The sequence below is a fragment of the Theobroma cacao genome, chromosome 3 (assembly GCF_000208745.1).
Source record: "Theobroma cacao cultivar B97-61/B2 chromosome 3, Criollo_cocoa_genome_V2, whole genome shotgun sequence".
In the NCBI taxonomy this organism is placed as follows: domain Eukaryota; kingdom Viridiplantae; phylum Streptophyta; class Magnoliopsida; order Malvales; family Malvaceae; genus Theobroma; species Theobroma cacao.
In genome coordinates, this window is record NC_030852.1 from 35,979 (window position 1) to 56,248 (window position 20,270).

A 20,270-nucleotide genomic window follows, 5' to 3' on the forward strand; every position below is an offset into this window, starting at 1 on the left:
AATAATGAGTTTTTTAAAATTACATATAACTCAAAATTTTGTTGATCTCTAGAGTTGGTGTACTGGCTCAAAAAGGACTACGGTATCTACAATTTAGAGATAATATATTATATTTTACGATTGGACACCAAATTTATTCTAATATGTACTTTAAATTCAATCAAATTAAAAATCTAAAAAATTTAAAAATAAATTCAACCTAAATATAGTTGCCCAAATACAAAAGAATCCAGACAACGTAGACAATTTTTAATTGTGCGATTTTGGGTAGCATATAATCCACAGCCTGACTTATACAAAACTACGCCAGATAGACTTTTTTACAACACATATAAAGAGCCCCTAAATGTAAGAAAAATACATCCATATAGCATAATATATATATATATATATAATACAAGGGCAATTGCTCGTGCAAGCAGCTTCTTAGAAATACGAGGCCATCGGGCACAAGCTTTAATAATAGAAATAACCCTCAATCAAGGGTTACCATGTACTAACAAACCGGGACACTAGATCTTTGCTTATTGAAAATTCAAAGAGAAAATTGAAAATAATATAACTAGTAAAATGAATGCCATAACAAAAAATACAAACATATTGTAGAAAAAAAAAATCTAACGTCCTCAATTTTTAGTTCAACAATGAGCTTATTATCCTCACCACCAGCACTCGACTTGGTATTTGTGCCTCAAAACTGGGCAACCTAGGCGTTAGCCACAAGGAAAATGCTTGAAATAATGTCCAGGAACCTATACAGCATATCAGCATGCCACCTCTGGATCAACTAGAACTTGACCATAAAGAGCTAAGTCTTGATGCAAGTTTTGCACTCTTGTAGTCCTCTCTAAGCTGAATAAACCTGAATTGAGACTCAAATCAAAATTAGCAACCACCATGGAGAAAAACCCAACGAGCACCAATATCTAAATTCACATAAGAACAGGCAAACACAAACATAGATGCACTGATCCACATGGACAAGGTACAAATCAATGGAGAAAAAATACGCCATTCCTCTTGAATGTTCCTTTCATATTTAGGTAAAAGAATATGGGAAGTACCGTTCAACATTTTCACTAATTGCACTGTCAATATAACTGATTTTGTTAATGATGGCTAACTTTTTTGGTGGGTGAGAGATGAGATGAGTTCCTGTGTGAAATTGGTTGTCTGTGTTTGTGTTATCTAATTTTTTTTGTTTTGCATTGAGGTTAAGGATGAAGATCTTTTTTTAAAAAAAAAAAAAAATTCTTCACCTTTTCGTGATCTAATTGGTATTTTTATGGGCAAGAAAAAAAAAAAGAGCAAGAACAAGATACTGTTCTTAAATCTAGGTTTTTGGCCATTCTTGGTGCTGCTGCAAATCCAGAATATGGGACTTCACTTCGCAAGACATGAACATGCTATTGGATGAGAAAATGAAGCAGATTGGGATGTGCAAAATCAACTGAAAAACATATTATATCTTCTTGAAGTGGAGTTCTAAGATATTCTATGTTTTATAGTAGGTAAATGATTACGTCTTTTGTAATTTTATTACAAATCTAGCCAGAACTCAATAATTCTAAATATAATTGAAAATAATATTTGTAATTTTTTGTTAAAACTTATTATTGAAAATATGACTTTTATGAGTTGAGGATGGCAAATTGTTTGGTGTAAAAATGATAACGTTCAGTGGGTGTATTTTGGTCTTGGAGACAAGTTTTTGTTGCCTTAGGTAGGATGATTTTAATTAAATATTTAGGAAGCTTTTATTTGTAAGACGAATATTTGTAGAATGATTTTAATTATTATATATGTAAGATGCTTTTATCATGTAGGATAAATATTTGTATAATGATAATTTTTATTTGTGTATATTTTAGTTATTTTATTATTTATATATAATATTTTTAATATTGAAAAAAATGTGTTGAATGTCATGCATAATTGATGAATGTTGATATTTTTATGATGTCAAGGTGGAAAATATTTGAAGATGGGCAATGGAAAATATTCTCTGAAAGGTGATCCAAATAACAGAAAATATTTTCCTCAATTTGTCCAAACAAAAATTATTAAATCTTCTAGTAAAATGTTTTTCACAAATAATTGTTTTTCCCAGCAAGTTAATTTCTAGTTACCAAAGAGACCCCTAATCTTCTAGTAAAATGCTTTGTTCTTTCTGTTTATGTTCTGCAAAATATGAAAACAACAAAAAAAATGAATGTATCAACCAAATGGAGCCTTATTTAAGTACTATTCATTACTTAGTTAAGGTTTCTCAAGTTGCATTTTGAGTGCAAATGTTCAACCAGACTTGCATCTGATCCTAATGCGCTACAGAAAAATAAGCACCAATCATAAGAGTATAAAGTGCATAAAACAAGATCAATAATATGAACAATACCTTTGTGCATCTTTCCGGATGCTAGGGGTGCCCTCAAACAAAGTGGAGAGACTTTCAGGAGCAACTATGAAGACATTGGCCAAGCTGGATACCAGCAGTTCATCAATAGAATAATGGTTCAAATGAGAAAATAGAGGCACAGTGATTTTATGAATCCATAAACTTACATGCCAAGGAGTTCAAATTTCTCATCAACAGAAGGAGCATTAAAACTACGCACAAATTCTCCATACTCAGTTATATCACGCTTCAGGCGTAGTCCTCCGCTGCAAATCAATGCATAAAAGATTCAAATGACGCAGGCAAACAGGCAAACAAAGTTGATGTACTACATGTTCTACAAGTTTTTCTGCAGTATACATGAAACCAACTATATTAGAGGCGCACCTGAGTATTTGGCTCATTGTTTGGTGTATAATCCCCCTACCTAAAGAGCAGGATTCGAATCCCCCTTCCCCCCATTTAATAAAAAAAAACCAACTATATAAGAGGCCTACACTCAAGCATTTGGCTCATTAGTTGATGCATGATCCCCTGCCTAGAAAACAAGGTTCGAATCCCCCTTCTCCCAATTAAAAAAAAAAAAAAACTATATTAGAGGCCCTCCCTCGATCAGAAACAAGTCACAACCATACATATCACTGTTGCTTTTTCACAGTCCAACAAAATAACAGGCAATTGAGACATTAGAACAAGTCAAAATACCTAGGATTAAAAGTGAACTTCTGCCAATGAACAAGTAGTCCTTTGTGCAAGCGGTTTCCCTAAAATGACACAGGATCAGCAATTTCCCCTTTCAAAATATGGCATAATCACTTAACAAAACCGTATATATGGAAATAGGAAAAATAATAATAGAAAAAAAGGAAATAATATCACATACCTAAAAACAAAAATTGCTGAAAATTATCTAGGGAAACACTGCTTAACAAACTGCTTCAAAATGGATAGGTGAACGAGGAGATATTGAGTTTGTGTGTAATTGAAGAAATTTCTTAATGTGTGAAAGCATCCTCGTATTAAAACCATAAAACCACCAAATTTTATAACTGCATGGATTTCTTGCCTATACTATGCAAACATACTTGTTTGTATACAGAGCAATTTAGTAGACTCAAAAGTCTTGGAACCATGTACATAAATAATCAAGGGAATATAAAATGATAAGAATCATACCAGTTCAGTCAGGAACGCTTGTTTGTTAAGACCCTCTAGTGCAGTGAATGCAGCCTCGAGGACCCGAGAAAGATAAGCAACAACTCTATACAAGGAAAAGAAGACAAAAGATAAATAAATCAAATATTTTGTTTCAACTACAGCAGCATTATTAAAGGAGAGAGCAACTGTATCCTAGAAACATTGAAACTGAATGTATTATTTTGATTAACAAGTAGACAACATAAAAGTAACATAAGTGAAGCTATGACCAATTGCAAAATAGTATAGGAAAAGGACTTGGATCATTTCTAATGTTTCCAAACCAATCAACTTCACATCGATAGGGTTTCAAATGACCCCTCAAAAGTTGACTAGACGGACAAACCTTGTGCAAGCATTTGTTGGACGATGATCGGGAGCCATTCCATCATCAGGTGAGCAGTAATCTGTTGCCTTTTGTTCAGCTGATAATAGCCGTTCAACCTATACCGAAGCTTCACCAATAAATAATCACTGATAATTAAGAAAACTAAAGAGAGCAAATAAACAAGTAACATCTATAAGCTTGGCAAAAAAAATTGAGTTGAATAAATAAGCACCACGTAATGAGACTCAAATCTTTAGGCACTGTATAGAGCTACACTGCTTCAATACTTCATTTTCCTTGAAGTTGAACACATTCAACAGACATGGGTATGGAGGTCCAACCCCTCCAAATATAAGGAAAAACTAGGAAAAAATTAAAAATACCCATATCCGATAATTACCCCCCATGCTATTGTCCAGAAGAAATAAAATATTAGAAGTGACTGGAAGCGAGTAACTGACCTCAGCCATCACGGTTTCAATGCATTGCTGAAGCCCTTTATAAGCAGCACCCTCCGCGCTAGACATTGCTGTGGCCATTTCTTCACAAGAAGCAGCATAAGCACCATCAACAGGCAATAAGAGCCGAGATATAGAATTTGCAAAGTACTGCAGATTACAGGTAAGATTGATTTAATTCTTCATAATATCAGAACATTCTTTCACCTCTAACTTTACTATAAGAACAACAATGAAACCCAGCATACCTGCTGAACTATGGCCACACTGCTGCCACAACGTTGTACAGCAACCATGAAAGATCTGAAACTGCTTTCACCAGCAGCAGCAGCAGCCTCTGCCTGTATATCAGGTAACTAACCACCTTATTTCCATTATTCTTGGATTAAATTGAAACATAGAATGCACAAAATAAAAAGATAATCAGGTATTTACCGCAGAAGCAGCAGCAGCAGCGACCCTTCTACTAACAATTGTACCTAGCACAAACCTTTCCCTCAAGGCTGCAGCTTCAATCAGGCTATCTCTAGCCCATTCAAGTCCATCTGTTATATACTGGCTGACCTGAAACATTTTGACTAATTAAGTATCCATGACATAAATCCAGAGAATCTACGAGTTTAATCAACCAACTTACTTGGTCCAGTAGGCAAGTAAACACTGATTTTACATTGGCTGCAAGTGTAGCAGGCTGTCCAAGACATAATCATTAGTAATCGATCACATTTTATGCCATAATATCAGCTTTCTTTTAGTCTACCCATCCTTTGCTTCCTTTTACTACTGTTGCTAACATTCTGTTTCAAATGCATGCTAAATTTTATACATGAATCATGTTTTTTTTTATATATAATTGAGGATGGGAGGATTCGAACCCCGCTTTTTAGGCAGGGGGATTATGCACCAACCAATGAGACAAATGCTGGGGTGCTATACATGAATCATGTTACTTTAGCTATACTTTATTTGTCATACACCAATAATCGGTAGTTAAGGCCTCTGCATTGCAATATTTCAAAACTTTCGAAACAACAAATTAACTCAATCACGCCTCTTCAGAGAGATGGTAACCCACTGGAAGGCTGAAATTTAGACAATTTCAGAACAATACAAGTAATACTAAATGGAACATTTCAAAAGCCTCGATTTTTTTCTCAACCCAGTATTTTGTACAGTGTTTCTTGACTTGCACAAAACTTGTACACAAGTAACAGAGCATAGCCTCATTTGGCAGATAAATTATTACCTGAGAAGAAAACGAAGTGCATCTAGATATTGCTTCTTCATTCCACCGTACAAACTCTGTCACAACTGCAATAGATATCGGCTGATGAGAAGAAGCCACTGAAGCCCCTTTAGAGCGTCCTATTGTTCCACTTGACTCAGAAACTTTCTGGCTTTCAGCACGCAGTTCTTCCAACTGCAAAGCATCACAGATCTTACAAGCTGCAACAATGAAGCAAATCAAGGATTGAAACTTAGAGAAAAGGTAAAGCAATTTGCAAACCTTTGCTTGATATAGTTGTCTAAGAGAGGCTTGCTCATGTTCAGGATATTCATCCTTGTGAACAGAAAACAGACACTCTGTGAGACCTGTAACAATAAAGCGATTTTGTGATTAAGGCATAAAAGGTGAATACATTATTTGAAAGCAACTTTGCTTGAGTCCACTTAACACTGTTTTCTGGTAACTAACAGTTAGAATTTTTCCACTACAATCTATTATATTAAAATATATGTCGATGGCCATATTTTCTAATAAATTTAACAAAATAGTTGCTTATCAAGATAAAAAAAATTCATATGATAGAATCAGATATTCCAAACTCTACAACATAGATCAAACAGGCTTTGTGAGTTAGGACAACCTCATGTCACATCATGTCTCACTGAAATGCCATATTGTAGATTTGATTTAATTTTTCCAACTCATCCAACGCAACCTTCATTCATCATGATGTAGCCGGAAGGATTAGGACAATTAGAACTAAACAATTAGGCTTGAATGGGGTTGATTGTATTTGGAACAACAAAAGATAATTGGGTTTTTAAAGAAACCTCTTGAATAAAAGTTCAAAATAAACAAAAATTAATAATAATAACCCTCTATCTAGGATCACCTATTTATACTAGCTAAGATAAATCTTAATCAAATAGTAATCCTAATCCTAAATAAAGACTTAAAGTACTAAAATTCTAATAAAGATAGGTAAAAGAATCTCAAACTAAATAAAATAAAGAAAATAAAACCCTAAGTTAACGCAAATACTAAATAAAATAGAATTCTTGATGCGTCTGCATCACATCATCTACTAGAATTAATTAATTAAATCTGATATGAAAAAGTATTTACAAAGTTAAAGGAAAGGGACAATGTCCTATTTAACCCTATAGCTTAGAAAAATGTCTAATGTGGTACCTGTAATAAAAAAGCTGTTCAACGTGATACCCAAACTTTAATTCCTATATCAATATACCCCCGTTTGTGACACCTTTAACAAACCCCGTTAACTTTGCTTTGGACTAATCAAAATGCAACATGTGGAAAAAAAATGTCATATCACTTAATGGGACCATTTCAACTTGCACGAGTGGCTACCATAGGGCACACACATGGCAACCATGTCATAAAATTATTGAATTACCCATGTGAAAGGTTTAATAGAAAAAAAATCGGAAAAAAATAACTTTTAGTTTTTAATAGATAAAAGAAACATAAAAATTTAAAATATATTTTTTATTTTAAAAAAATTAAAAAGTTTCTTTTTCTTTTTTTTTCTTTCCTTTTCTCTCCTAAACCCCAATCCTATGGTTAAATCAAGCCAATCATTGGCCGTAGTAAACCAAGGCAAATCACCAGTCAATTGCCCAAATCCGATTGGTTACTGGTCAAATTTGGCTTAAAACAAGGAGGTCGGGCGAGATACAGGAAAGAGAGGAGAGAGAAGGAAAGGAAAAAGAAAAAAAGATTCTTATTTTTGAAAATACATAAATTCATTTTTTTATTTTTTAAAAAAAGAATTTAATTAAATTTTTTTACTTTTCAAAAAAAATAACCAAGTGTGTCATGAATCATTAAGTGACATGGTATTTACTTGGCCATGTAACACATTTTTATTGGCCTATTGACACGTAGATTTTCTTATCGGAGTTGGACATTGAGGGTCATTAATAGGCGTAATAAAAGTTAGGCACCGCATTGAATTTTCTTTTTAAATGCATGTACCATATTACACATTTTCCTAAACTATAGGGCCTAAATGTGATATTATTCCATTAAGATAACTACAATGGGCTTTGCAAAGGAGCTATTGTCATATTGTTACCTTCAACATCCAAATCACCACATCCAACAGCTCTTAGATCTCTAGCAAGTTCCTGGGTCTTCTCGTATGCTACAGCTAGCATTCTCAGATACTGAAACCTCAAGTGAAATACGAGTAAAGTCAATATTTGTCACTTACAATTTTTAGATAAGGAGAAGTGAATGCATCCTCTGTATGTTTACTTACCAATAAAAGTCCACCTTCCTCGATGGGAGGGGGATTCACAAGAGATGGCTTCAATAATAATTTGTCCAAAAGAGTAGTAACTCGCTGCTCCAAAACTCGCTGCATATTACATAGGAAACAAGTCATGATTACAACACCAGTATACAGAATGGTGCTACTTATAAGTTAAGGAAATGCAACAACACGGGCACATAAAAGACAGATTCTTCAAGGCACCTGAACTAAAATTGACATAACATCATTAGGAGAAGGGAATACTGCCATAATTGTGGCTGCTTCTTTACGTATAGTATCTGCAAGATAAACAACAGAGATACAAAAAGTGCCTTGATGAACTCAAGCCCTTGAATTAACATCAATAATTACTGCCTTCTCAACCTGTAATTTCTTTGTATAGTAAAGAAAGGCCACGAGCAACATTGCTAGGACTAGCTTGAGAACCCTGGCTGCCAAGAACTAATCTGGTGTCTGAATTCATAACTTCCACATCAATGAACATTGGACGGGTTGCCACATAATGTTGCATGGCACTGGTGCCCCTGTTAAACTGCAAGTGTAAAAGCAGAAATATTCTAAATTCATTAACAAGATTCCTTCACAGATCTTAATAACCTGCTCCAAATAGAGGTAATAAGATGATATTTTATAGGGGAAAGACAGCAATAAATATACAATTCATACCTGAGATAAAATTTTAGCACATTCAGACATGGTAGACAATTCCCTTCTCTGTGATGCAGCATCAAACCGAGCCAACAATCTGTTCTCCAGTTCTACAGAGAGTGCAGAAAAGATGAAAACACAAGGCCGACTTAATATACTTGTCATTACAGGATAGGCAAAGTTACTAATCAGACAGACTATAGTGGACTCTTTCATTCATAATTTAATTCCAAAGCTTCAATAAATAATCAAAATGACAAAATCAACTTACAGAATTTAGTTAAAATAACTATTTCTTTTAGGTATCAAAATAATTTCATTAAAATTTCCTTCTTATAATCTACTAAAAGTCACTCATTCACTGTTGTATCAATCTCATCGATCACACAGGCTTCACACAAGAAGAGTGTCATAAAAAAGTTACCATACCATTGCAATACTCCTGAAGATTAGCAACTGCAACTTCCAATACTCTGCTGGCGGTTACGCTTCCGACAACTGATGGCACGGCTCTAGCAATATCCTCCCCGGCAAATGATCCTAAAATCAACAAAAATAAAAAATAAAAGGTAAAAATTGTTCATAGAGCTGTGAGAAGCATAAAATGCATAATGCAAATATTGTAGTCATGGAAATAAGTTCCCTATACTAAAAGATGTCACACTTTTCCGGTAACAATTTCGAACAATTGTTACCATATCAGATTCATAACACCATAATCAGTCACTCTCTTTTCACATACACATTTGGTATCTCACAGAGCTTGTGAATATGAGCAATAACTAAAGCTTTACAAATGAGATGTCATCTTACGCAATTTCTGTGCAATTGAGGCAGCCTCGGCAACACGGCTGTCATCAGAAAATAGCGGTGAAAGTTCCATTAAATCGCCCGGGCTACTATTAAACTCCATCAAGTACTGCAAGGGAGTAAATTATCAAGGTATTTAAGCAATTTAAGCAACAGACATGAAATACACCAAGTGGAAGTACCTTTATGAGCTCTATTGTTTGACTAGCAGTTTCACGCTGAGCATCTGCACTCTGACAAGAAAATACCAAATAAATGCAGTTAGGAAAGGCCATAAGGAACTATATAATTTACCAACATGATGAAAACCTACTAGGAGCAGATAGTGCTAGCCAAAACAGTAAACAATCTTTACCTGCAAATGATCTCCTATTTTTGCTGCAGTCTGCCCAACACTTGAAATACGTGAATCCAATCTTGCAAAGCTGTCAAACAAGCCATCTACACCTTTTTCTAGCTAGATAAAAATAAGAAGTAAAAATAATCAAGTTTATGATCCAGTGGTAACTCATATTAGATTCACATTCATCTAAGAACTTGTAATTGAAAGATCCAAAAGTTCTCTATCTGATTTTTGACCAAATGCATACCGTTGCTGTTCAAGTCAAGGTACAAATGTGAAGGCAGGATCTTCTAAAACAAAAGTAAGAAGCATTTATCTCAATATTCACTATTTGTTCTCATATGGCCCTCACACACAAAAATAGATAAAACTTTTAATATTCATTTTTTTTAAGGAAAAAAAAAAGAAAAATTCTTCCAGAGAAATGGGCTTTCAATATCCAACGATAAATAATTCTTTTAAAATCATGGAAGGCATGAAAGAAATACTTTCTTCTTTTTTCTTTAATTTCTCTGACATTTTCACCATATACGATTCCAAAGAAAATATTTGAAGGAATTCTGCTGACTAACCTCAGTTAGTGTCTTGCGGTGCTTAGCATCTTGAGTAGAAACCTCTTTCTTAAGATTGTAGAGTTTTCCATCAATCTTCAACCCATATCAAGAAAATTTAAACATTAATATGAATCCTACAGTTTTGTAAATCACATCACGAACAATTAGAGAACAAACCTGCTTTCGAAGATCAACCAACTCTCTGCAAGAATCCTCAAAGAGCGATAATAGAGCATCTACTTCTGGGAATAGAGGGGCAGAGAGTCCTTGTGGGAATTTTGTTGCACCAGAAGGGGCACGGATATGTCCATTTGGCAGAACATCTGTCCCACCAATGCCATGTCCATCTGCTGTATCTGCTTCTTCTTCTTGGAAAGCCGGCAGGAGCTCATTTACCAAGTTCCCAAATAATGCATCAAAAGAAAAATCACCCTACCCATTGACAATTAATCATAAAATTATTCAATGGCATTCAATAAGCAAAATAAAAAAGGATCCAATGATCTTTAACTAAGAATACCATAACATATTGAACCATTCCATGGTTTGGTTCATTACCTTAAAGTCATCAATATCCAGGATGAGTGGAAGATTGCTTGCAGAGGAAGATTTTGACCTCTCTTTCATCTACATGGATTAAATCAAACAAGATAACTATTAAAGTTTAATAGGAAAAACAAAAAAATCCTAACAACAACATAATTTTTGAGATAAAAAACAATAAAAGGAAACATACATCAAAATGTGATGATTTTAACCTACACTAGCCTAATGAAAAAGACAAAACAAAATACTCCATTGTGACCTAACATGAGCCAGAACATTAAATTCTTTAGAAACCCAAAATAAAACACTCCATTTGGTATTTTCTGGCATAGTACTCCATCTTTCAGCTACCAAACAGAAGCAAATGGAAACACGAAACTTACCTTTGATTAACAACTTAGTTATAATTCAGTTAACTCAAATCTAATTGTGATCAAAGAAACTCATTTGGATTCAAATGGACTGTTACAGAACTAATATTCTTTCTAAAACAGCCCATAGATACATTACAAAATTACATGAATTACCCACGCAATGGAGTTAATTCCAGTTTAACTATTTTATTCAACAAGCAAAAACAAATGTAGGAATATAAATACGGAAGAAAGTAAATTTTCTGATTAAAATTTTTGTCCATCTCGGGTAATATGAAAAACGGTGAAGGGTCAAAAAAATGTCATCTTAGTATTGGTTGAAGGAGCAAAGATTGCCAAAGGAGTTTGGTTTGAGCATGATGGAGTTGATGTGCACCCTAGAAGCCAATCAACATTTTTGTGTAGAGACATTGCAATCAATATAAGCATTAAATATTAATAATGATCTTTATCAATAAGTTTATATAATTTATGTTATTTACTTACAAAGAAAAAGTTCATAGAATAAATGTGCCTAGCACAAGGAATTATAACGGATTATAATTATGAAATCCTTATTGCATCCATTCTTAAATTGTTCCTAGTCGATGCTTTATGAAGAGAAGACAATGATAAAACCAAGAGATTGACACATTTTATGTTTCTTACTTATGAAGTAAGCAAGTGGTTTTATAGATTGAAGTACGGCATACTTAAGCAAACATGTAAGTGCTTGTTAAATGAACAAGTTCATTGAACAAAACCCAACATAAGATTACATTTGATAGTTCACTGAGATGGAAATATATTCTCATATGTTACTTACGCTAATGATCCTTAGACTTGAGATCATCAAACTATCTAATGTGTGAATTGATATACTTCAATATTATCAGATGATGTCCTAACCAAGGATGTAATGAAGTGAATATTGTGCAAAGCATAAAGTACATGAAGATAAATGAGCGCTCAATAAAAGGGAATTTCCCATTGCTTCTTGGCCTGTTTTAACTCAAAAACCTTAGCCAAAGTAGAATGAAGATTCAGGAAAGGAGTTTTTCAAATTTCATTAAGGAGTTAAGCACAAGCTTCAAGAGCTAAAATGATAAAAATATAAAGTAGACATTGAACCATCATCTGCCTTATCGGAATATTGTTTGATGAAGGATTGAATTACACTGTTAAATTGAGAACTGAAAAGTAATGTCAAACCTTATCGCCTCTTCTTAACATTTTGGTGGCCATGAGGCGTTGCTTAATATCAATCATGATCTATAAATATCAAACAATCAATTTGAGAATTGATGATGAATGCTAAACATCAAACAGTTGAAATAGCAAACTGTTGCTGCCATCGTGATGGTAGTGTTTGGTGTGTGATTTATTTTTTTAATTCTTTGGGTGAGTAAATATGAGTGATTTTGTTATCATCAATACTACTTTATAGTTTCTTTGCAAAGCTTTGAGGGTGATAATGGATATGTTGCTCCATCTTACAATGAAGATGGACAACACAAAACATGTTGAAGATGAAACTGAGACTTCCATAAAAGGTAATATTAAGAATTTTAACTTCAATTGAGATCAGGGATGACACAACTAAAATAAGAAAAGCAAGCCATGTAAACTTAGTAAGTTACTTATAGAATTTTATTATTCAAATAATAATATTTTTTTCCTAGTAAGACAAAAAGGGAAAGACCAGTTCAAATGGCTTAGCAATGGGCATTCAAGTAACTCAAGGCCTAGAGGGTTGAGTTCTCTTATCAAAAATATAATGTAGCTTTAATTCTTCTTTGTAGCAATTTTCCCTCCATAATATAATAATCAATAAGGTTCTTTGATCTAGCTAGTAAGCGACTAGAATGGTCCTCAAACCAATTAATTTGTATAAAAAAAAGATTACACTCCCAAAGAAAAAAACTGGTTTGTATTAAGTATTAGGACATAAAATGGTACAGGCAAAAGACCAACAACACGAGAAAACAAAAACTAATGCATCTAGAAAAGTCACAAGCAGGCTACACCAATAACAATGTTTGTTGCAATTATAGATCTATGAATTCAGAAGTAAATATTAACCTTAAAAATATAAAAAATAACCATTTGTCTATTTGGATTCAGAACCTCGTCATTACTTGTTGATGATTCCCCAGGCCAAAATTGTACAAGCACTAGTGAATCCTTTAAATAAAGGTGGAAAATCACTTCACCTAGTGAAATGAACTTTTTGTTATCAAGCCTTAAGCATGGACGTCTAATCTTGTTGTCATTTATGAGTCATAATGCGACAATGAAAATTCAATGAACTCCTCAACACCTTTCCTAAATTCGTTGCTAATATATCCATTATTGTCTACCCCATGATACATCCAAGATTGATCACTTGCATACTAGTCAAATTAAACGGAGTAAACTAAGTCAAACAAAAGCAATAAAAACCTCAACATCAATACTAAACATACAAACCAATTGCTATTTTGATTAAGTTAAAAGTATTTGCGAACTACAGTCTACTCAACACTTCAACTTGACAAGGAGAGAAGTTGCTCTGTGTATTTTGGTAAAAAAGGAATTAGCAATGATAATTATATCACAAACTATTAAGAACACCCTTATTCCACTTTCCATAATTAAAGATAGTCCTCATATTCAACTTAAATATGTATAAAATTTCAGCCTTAATTCACTCTTTTACGTTTAGCAATATTCTAACACTCCACAATACACCAAAATAAGCTAAAATGCATGAAAAAATCATAAACTAAAATGGATCAAAATCCCGATACAAAATAAAATATCTCAGTACATAACAACACCATATTTCACCAAAACAGCTGCAATATATCTAAAATTAAACTAAAAGGCACAATAAAGAAAACAAAAGCGTACCAAAATGCTTTAACAAATGTTTAAAAATTTATAAAAATGAAATTGGATGTACCTTAAAAAGAAATGAGAACAATATGGATTAAGCCTCGAAACCTCTGAAATGTAGACAAATGCAGGGATCACCTGGCAATAAATGAAAAGCATCATCTGTAACAGTAGATGAGACCAAGACAGCATTTAAAAGTCAATCTATTAAAAAAAGATTAAAACTATAGTCGAAAAGAAAAGAGAGTAATATATTCAATAAATATATAGAAATTCTTAAGAACATCAACACAACTAATAAAAAAATTAATTTAAGAGTGGTTTAAGATCTGTTTACATTTTAACGTGACAAGGACCAGCTCAAAACAATGCTCTGTATGATTGAAATGAAAGCATTAAAAAACGGAACAGATAAAACTAGCAGAGAAGAGTTCAAATTTAAAATATTTTTTGGTATTTTCTAGAAGAAAAAAACAGATCAAAAAAAGCAAGTGAAAATTTACCTGATGGCCATTAAACGGATCTAGAGAGTAGGAAAAACCGATGGCAACCGTATGTTCAATCGCGGCTAAACGTACGAACTAATCGATGAGGAATTGGAAAATTGGAGAGAAGGAAGAGTGGGTGGGGGATAGATGACATCCCGGCGCTTGAAATATATTTAACTTAAAAGGAAATTTGAACTTAGGAATCATCGCACTTATCCAATAAATAATAAAAACAACATAAGCCTTACGATTTAGGTGACTCTTGAAATTACTACTTTTTCAATATAATAATTAGATTAGATTAGATTGATAGAGTTAACATCTAAATTATGCTAGACAAGGCCTGTGAGTACAACCACTACCACCAAAATCAACTGCACCAAAAACACACCTCCTGTCAGAAGAAAACTTCAAACCGGAACCTATATAAATTACACCAATGGCAATATGGCGGCAGCGAGGGCAGGGGAGGGGAGGGGAGGGTAGCATCCAGAGAATAGAGGGAGATGTAGAGAAATGAGAGAGATTTCGAAAAGAGGAAAGAAAGATGGGAAAGAGGGAACGAAGACGTCTTGCAAGGACTACGAGGCGACGGTGGCAGTGGTGAGGAATAGAGAAGTGAGGTCGACCAGTGAGAGGAAAAAGCGGAAAGGAAATGAAGTAAAATACTGAATCCAAGCCAAACCAAAGAAAAAACACAAAATCAAGAAACGATGGATCTTTTATTTAGTGCATGTTTGACTTTTCAATTTATTTATTTTTTAAAAAAATAAATAAAAAATAATTTTTTAAAAAACTCTTAAAAAATAATTTTTTTAAAATAAAATTTAAAAAAAAAGCTTAAAAAAACTCTAGGAAGGAGGTTTTTTTTAACTATATTAATTTTTAAAAATACTCTTCTCTCAATTAATCTCCTTTCCTCTACAAATTACTATTCTTTAACGTAAATCACGATTTTTCTCTTCTCTAATTCTCTATACAAAAACTAATAAAAAAGCAAAAGACCCAATAATAGAATATCAAAATTTAAAATTTTTTTGATCTTACAAATATTAAGAGAAAAAAATCTAAAATTCAAAACAACATTCAAATACTATTTAAAGATTTTCTCTCTTTTTCACCAAAAAATATTTTAATATTAAATACATCGTTTTCTTTTTTTTTTTAAGAATTGAAGCATCATGATCCGATTGCTTGTTAGATCAACAAAAATCTAATACTATTGTTACTATATAAGTTTGAAAATTATTCCTTTTTTATTGATTTTTTTTATTTTAACATCTGAAATTATATACAAACTTGAAGCATTACATTATAACTTATTAGGTGACTGAAGATGGCATGAATATCCTTTATGGTAATTTTAACCGAAATTAGAGCTTATATAATTTATTTTGTTAAATAGTTTACCAAACAGTTTTAGCTTAATTCTAAAAGCTATTATTTTTCATAAAAGTTTAATAATAGCTTTTAAGTTAAAAAAAGTTAGGTCAAACAGGCTTTTAGACAAAATTGTGAGAAATGGACCTCTTGATAAAGTGATTTCAGAAATAATAACTCATATAAAGTTATCTATTTCTAGCTAAAAAGAAGCATGAGTAGACCAAAATGCCTTTAAAAACGTCATTTCAAATTAAGGTCCCGATATCTCCTTCCCACCAGAGAGAAAATAGAAATAAATGCTCAGCTGTTTGAGCTCGCTCATCTTTCTCTCTCAGTTTTCTAAACTGTCTCAACTCTGTCAACTCTTTGTTGAGCACCATCGTCATCAACTCTCTCGGCTCTTTGAATTGTATGAGCTTTGTCAACTCTCTGTTGAGCACCATCGTCATCGGGCTGTGGTTTATCTCTCGGCATCTGGCCATATTGTCGTAGATTAATAGACCCTATAGTAGAAATGACATCAAGGTATGCTATTGGGTTTATAGCTGCAACACTTAAATTTCTGAAACATTTGGTGTAAATTAGAACATGGATTAGAAACATTGCCCAGAGTTGTTACACGCCATGCATTTATAACATGTGTTAGCGTTATTTTAGCGTGTTACGACATTGGTTATTTTAAAGTAGTTTGTGTAATGAGTCAGTAATTATATTGATTAGCGTGTCATACACCATGGGTATTTTAGGTCAGTTTGTGTAAGGACACAGTAATTATAGTGATTGGCGTGTCAGCGTTGGCGTGTTACAACATTTTACGTTATAAGCATAGCGTGTTACAACATGACTGACAAATTCTAGAACATGACATGTCATGTAATGTGTTAAATGATTGACAAATTATTATTGTTTTCAAAATTTCAGTGGGGTTCCAATTGTGTGACTTGTGATAAGACACGGTGGTCAGTGGGTGGATGGCATTTACAAGGGTGGTGAGTCACGAATGCGAGGGGTTAGGAGTGATTTGTCGTTTGTGGGATTGATGAAGCTGGTTGAATATGTTGTTGGGGTAAACTCAGAAATTGACAAGATTGAGTTACATGCATTGATCAGTACACCCGGAGAGCTATCACAGCTAATTATCAAGGATGATGAGGATGTTGTATTAATTTTGCTAGAACAGAGGAATGTTTCGACTGTGTATGTCAGCATTAAGGGACGCCAAATAAATGTTATGTCACCTGAAAAAGCTGAACAACATGGTAATAAGCTCAATCAAAATGAGATATACAATGCTTTACATATACCACAACATTCGGTCTGTAACCCGCAACAATGGCAATTGACGTATGCATAAGAGTTTGTGCAGCCCGATAGACACACGACATTGACAAAATAGTTGGTTGCACAATTTTGATCAGGATGTGCATCAAACCAATTAGTTACTTGTGTCCAACAAATGCATCAATCGGGTGAAACTGTACAAGGTGTAATGGCATTTTCAAATGAGAATGCGACACTTGAGGACAACACTACGACGCTTGAGGATAATACTGCATCTGATGAAGGAAATGAGGATTTGTTCCCTGTCGGTGAAGATAGATTTGACGACAATTTGGATGATGGGCTTAATGAATGGCATGATTAGAGTTCAGACGGTGACTAGCTTTATGACAATGACATTCCAATTTATAATAATGTTGAAGGCAAAACAAAACCTATTGGAGTTGTTGATATAGGAGATGTTCAATGTGATGACCACATATTCAATAACCCCATCGTCGATGAGAACGGGATTCGTTCCCCTAGTACATTGCTCCATGATAATTATCAGGAAAGAGGAAATGCAGGGATATCTCGTACGTGGGTAATTCTAGGTGCATAAAGGTTCTCCTTCCAAACAATTACAACTGAGGAGTCAACATGTGTCGATGATCGCTTATACAAAGGAAGAATATTTTCCTCGAAGGTCGAGTTGAAACAAGCTTTGAACATGTTGGCTCTAAAAGAGTAGTTTGGGATAGGAGTAAAAAGGTCATGTAAAGCTCGTTATGAGATTGGTTGCAAGGACAAGGCATGCAAGTTCAATGTGCGTGCAACAAAGTTACCTGAAAGATGAGAATATTGGCAAGTTCAGACGTTCCACAAAGTACACACGTGTACTGTCGATGGTTTGCAAGGGCGATTTGCAACTATGAGTGCAAAGATAATTGGTGAACTTATGTCATACAAGCTTTAGGCTAATGGAGTAGCATTGAGACCTAAGGACATAATTGGTGAGATGAGAGTTCAGTGGGGATTGGAATGCTTGTATGGTAAGGCCTGGAAAACGAAACAGTATGCGAAGATGCTTGTTTTGGTTCCCTAGAGGAGTCATTTCAATTACTACCCTTGTATTTTTATATGTTGGAACAAGAAAATCCCAGCACAGTCACTACAGTGGCTACTGATGAGGCAAAAAGATTCAAATATTGTTTTTCGGCATACAGGGCTTGTATTCGAGGGTTTATGGATGTAATGTGTTCTACGATTGCAATTGATGCGACACATCTGAAAGGCAAGTTCAAGGGTGTTCTGTTTATCGCTATATGTAAAGATGTAAACGAGTGTATATATCCAGTTGTGTTTGGCATCGACCATGTTGAGGATGAAGACTGGTAGACGTGGTTTCTTAGCAAGCTGCATGATGCAATTGGTTGTCTTGAAAACACTATGTTCATTTCTGATTAGCATCTTGGTATTAAGAAAGCAATCCAAAATGCATACCCAGAAGCGCACCACGGTTTATGCGGGTACCACTTGGAAAAAAACTTTAAAAACAAGTTCAAGCGTGACAATGTTTCTATGATTTTCACCCTTGCTCGAGATTACTATAAGGTTTCTGATTTCAACAGACATATGAACCAGCTCAAGCATATTCACGCGAGAGCCCACACTGACTTTATGAGAATAAGCCCTGAAAGATGGGCGCGTGCCTGTTTACTGGCAAAGCGATACCAAATGATGACATCCAACATTGCGGAATGTGTTAACTCATGCTTGAAGTGTGCAAGACAAATGCTAATCACTGTTTTGATCGGGTTCATCAAAAACATGTTCCAGTGTTGGTTCCATGACTAGTACGAGAAGGTCGTCAAGGTGACCACGCCTCTCAGCCCTTAGGTTGCTAGGTAGTTGAGCAAACGGTTCAATGATGCACATTTCTTTGTGGTTAAACCTATCAATCGAGTGGAGTTCGAAGTTAAAGACAGGAAAATGGACGGACTTGTAAACCTGTTCACAAAGACGTGTTCAAGTTGTGAGTTCCAAATAGATTTACTGCCATGCAGCCATGCCATTGCAGCAATAAGATCAAAATATCTTTCTTTCTTATTTGAACCATAATTGGCATAGTATTTACATTGTGCTTGAACATTGATTTCATTGTATTTTTTAGTAAATGCAAACGTGAAGCCATTGAATTCTGTGTTGACTACTACAAGACAACCGTTTTGGTGGAAAGTTATATGGGGTCCATTCGCTCGGTAAGGCATCCTAGTGAGTGGGACATCCCTCCTCATGTGAAACAAATTGTCGTCTTGCCACCACCTTGGCGAGGCCAAGTGGGAAAACCTAGGAGGAAAAGGATTCCATTGGCCAGTGAAGGTAGTCGAGCATGGAGATATTCGCAATATAAGAGGTACGGGCATAACAGATAGAATTGCTTATCCCCATTTGCAGTTTCATCCACAAATCTAGCATTATCTCCAAGTCAATCGATGACTCCACCAATGTGCCGACCGAAAGCATGTTCAAGTTGCAGACAAACAAGTCACACACGCAACAACTGTCCAATACGAAGGACAATGTCTGAAAACGTAGGGTGTCTTGTGGATAAAGATAGCTTGTCAGCTTAACTAAATGTGTAACCCATGTGCAATACCTTTGTCACAATTTGCTCTTGCAATATCTTACATTCATTTATATTTGGATTTTGTGTTTGTTAGTTTCCTCTTGTAGATGAGTCTTTATTTTTTTATTAATTTTGTAGATATATTTTTTAATTATTCATTTCATATTGTCCATAGTTTTGAACATTGAATAGACTTGCGAAGTCCCCCCTTTCTCACATTTTATTACGACTTGTATTAAACAATTAATGATTTAATTTAATTCCTTTCTATTTCATTTAATTTAACTTTTTATGTTCTTATAATCAAATCTCTTAAGAGATATAAAATTAATTCATCTAACTTTAGTAGCTTTCTAAATCCTAATATTCAATTTCTTTTTGTAATTTTTTAATTACAACATTTGTTTTATCTATTACTACCTCCATATAAAACTTTAAGCCAATCACTTAACAAAATAATAATAATAATATTGT

The 20,270-nt window shown here is 34.0% G+C and overlaps 1 protein-coding gene across 6 annotated transcripts; it reads right to left on the minus strand.

Moving 5' to 3' along the window:
• Window positions 426-15,214, minus strand: LOC18603796 (exocyst complex component SEC10). Of its 6 annotated transcripts, XM_018118156.1 has the most exons (27): window positions 14,540-15,214; window positions 14,374-14,409; window positions 14,104-14,174; window positions 10,819-10,887; window positions 10,438-10,692; window positions 10,279-10,353; window positions 9,719-9,820; window positions 9,546-9,596; window positions 9,367-9,472; window positions 8,983-9,093; window positions 8,572-8,663; window positions 8,269-8,437; window positions 8,107-8,183; window positions 7,891-7,989; window positions 7,705-7,795; window positions 5,886-5,971; window positions 5,625-5,798; window positions 5,016-5,069; window positions 4,814-4,942; window positions 4,627-4,719; window positions 4,382-4,528; window positions 3,939-4,036; window positions 3,572-3,656; window positions 3,101-3,159; window positions 2,563-2,661; window positions 2,396-2,479; window positions 426-862 (listed from the first exon to the last, which is right to left on the minus strand). In XM_018118156.1, the coding sequence occupies exons 4-27, from the start codon at window positions 10,885-10,887 to the stop codon at window positions 784-786; spliced, it is 2,484 nt and encodes an 827-aa protein (XP_017973645.1). In that variant the 5' UTR covers window positions 14,104-14,174; window positions 14,374-14,409; window positions 14,540-15,214; the 3' UTR covers window positions 426-783. The 6 variants fall into 6 exon arrangements, 5 of the variants coding, with proteins under 5 accessions (XP_017973645.1, XP_007036040.2, XP_017973648.1 ...); XM_007035978.2 differs by lacking the exon at window positions 14,374-14,409; XR_001927226.1 differs by lacking the exons at window positions 426-862; window positions 14,374-14,409 and having other exon boundaries at window positions 3,939-4,047.

What these genes read in the sequence shown, in the direction of transcription:
- LOC18603796 (XM_007035978.2), bottom strand. Translation starts at nt 10,887, where the DNA reads ATGAAAGAGAGGTCAAAATCTTCCTCTGCAAGCAATCTTCCACTCATC. An exon ending in TGGATATTGATGACTTTAAG is followed by an intron (nt 10,693 to 10,818) that starts GTAATGAACCAA and finishes GTCAATGGGTAG; the next exon opens with GGTGATTTTTCTTTTGATGC. An exon ending in AAATTTGAACTCCTTGGCAT is followed by an intron (nt 2,480 to 2,562) that starts GTAAGTTTATGG and finishes GCTGGTATCCAG; the next exon opens with CTTGGCCAATGTCTTCATAG.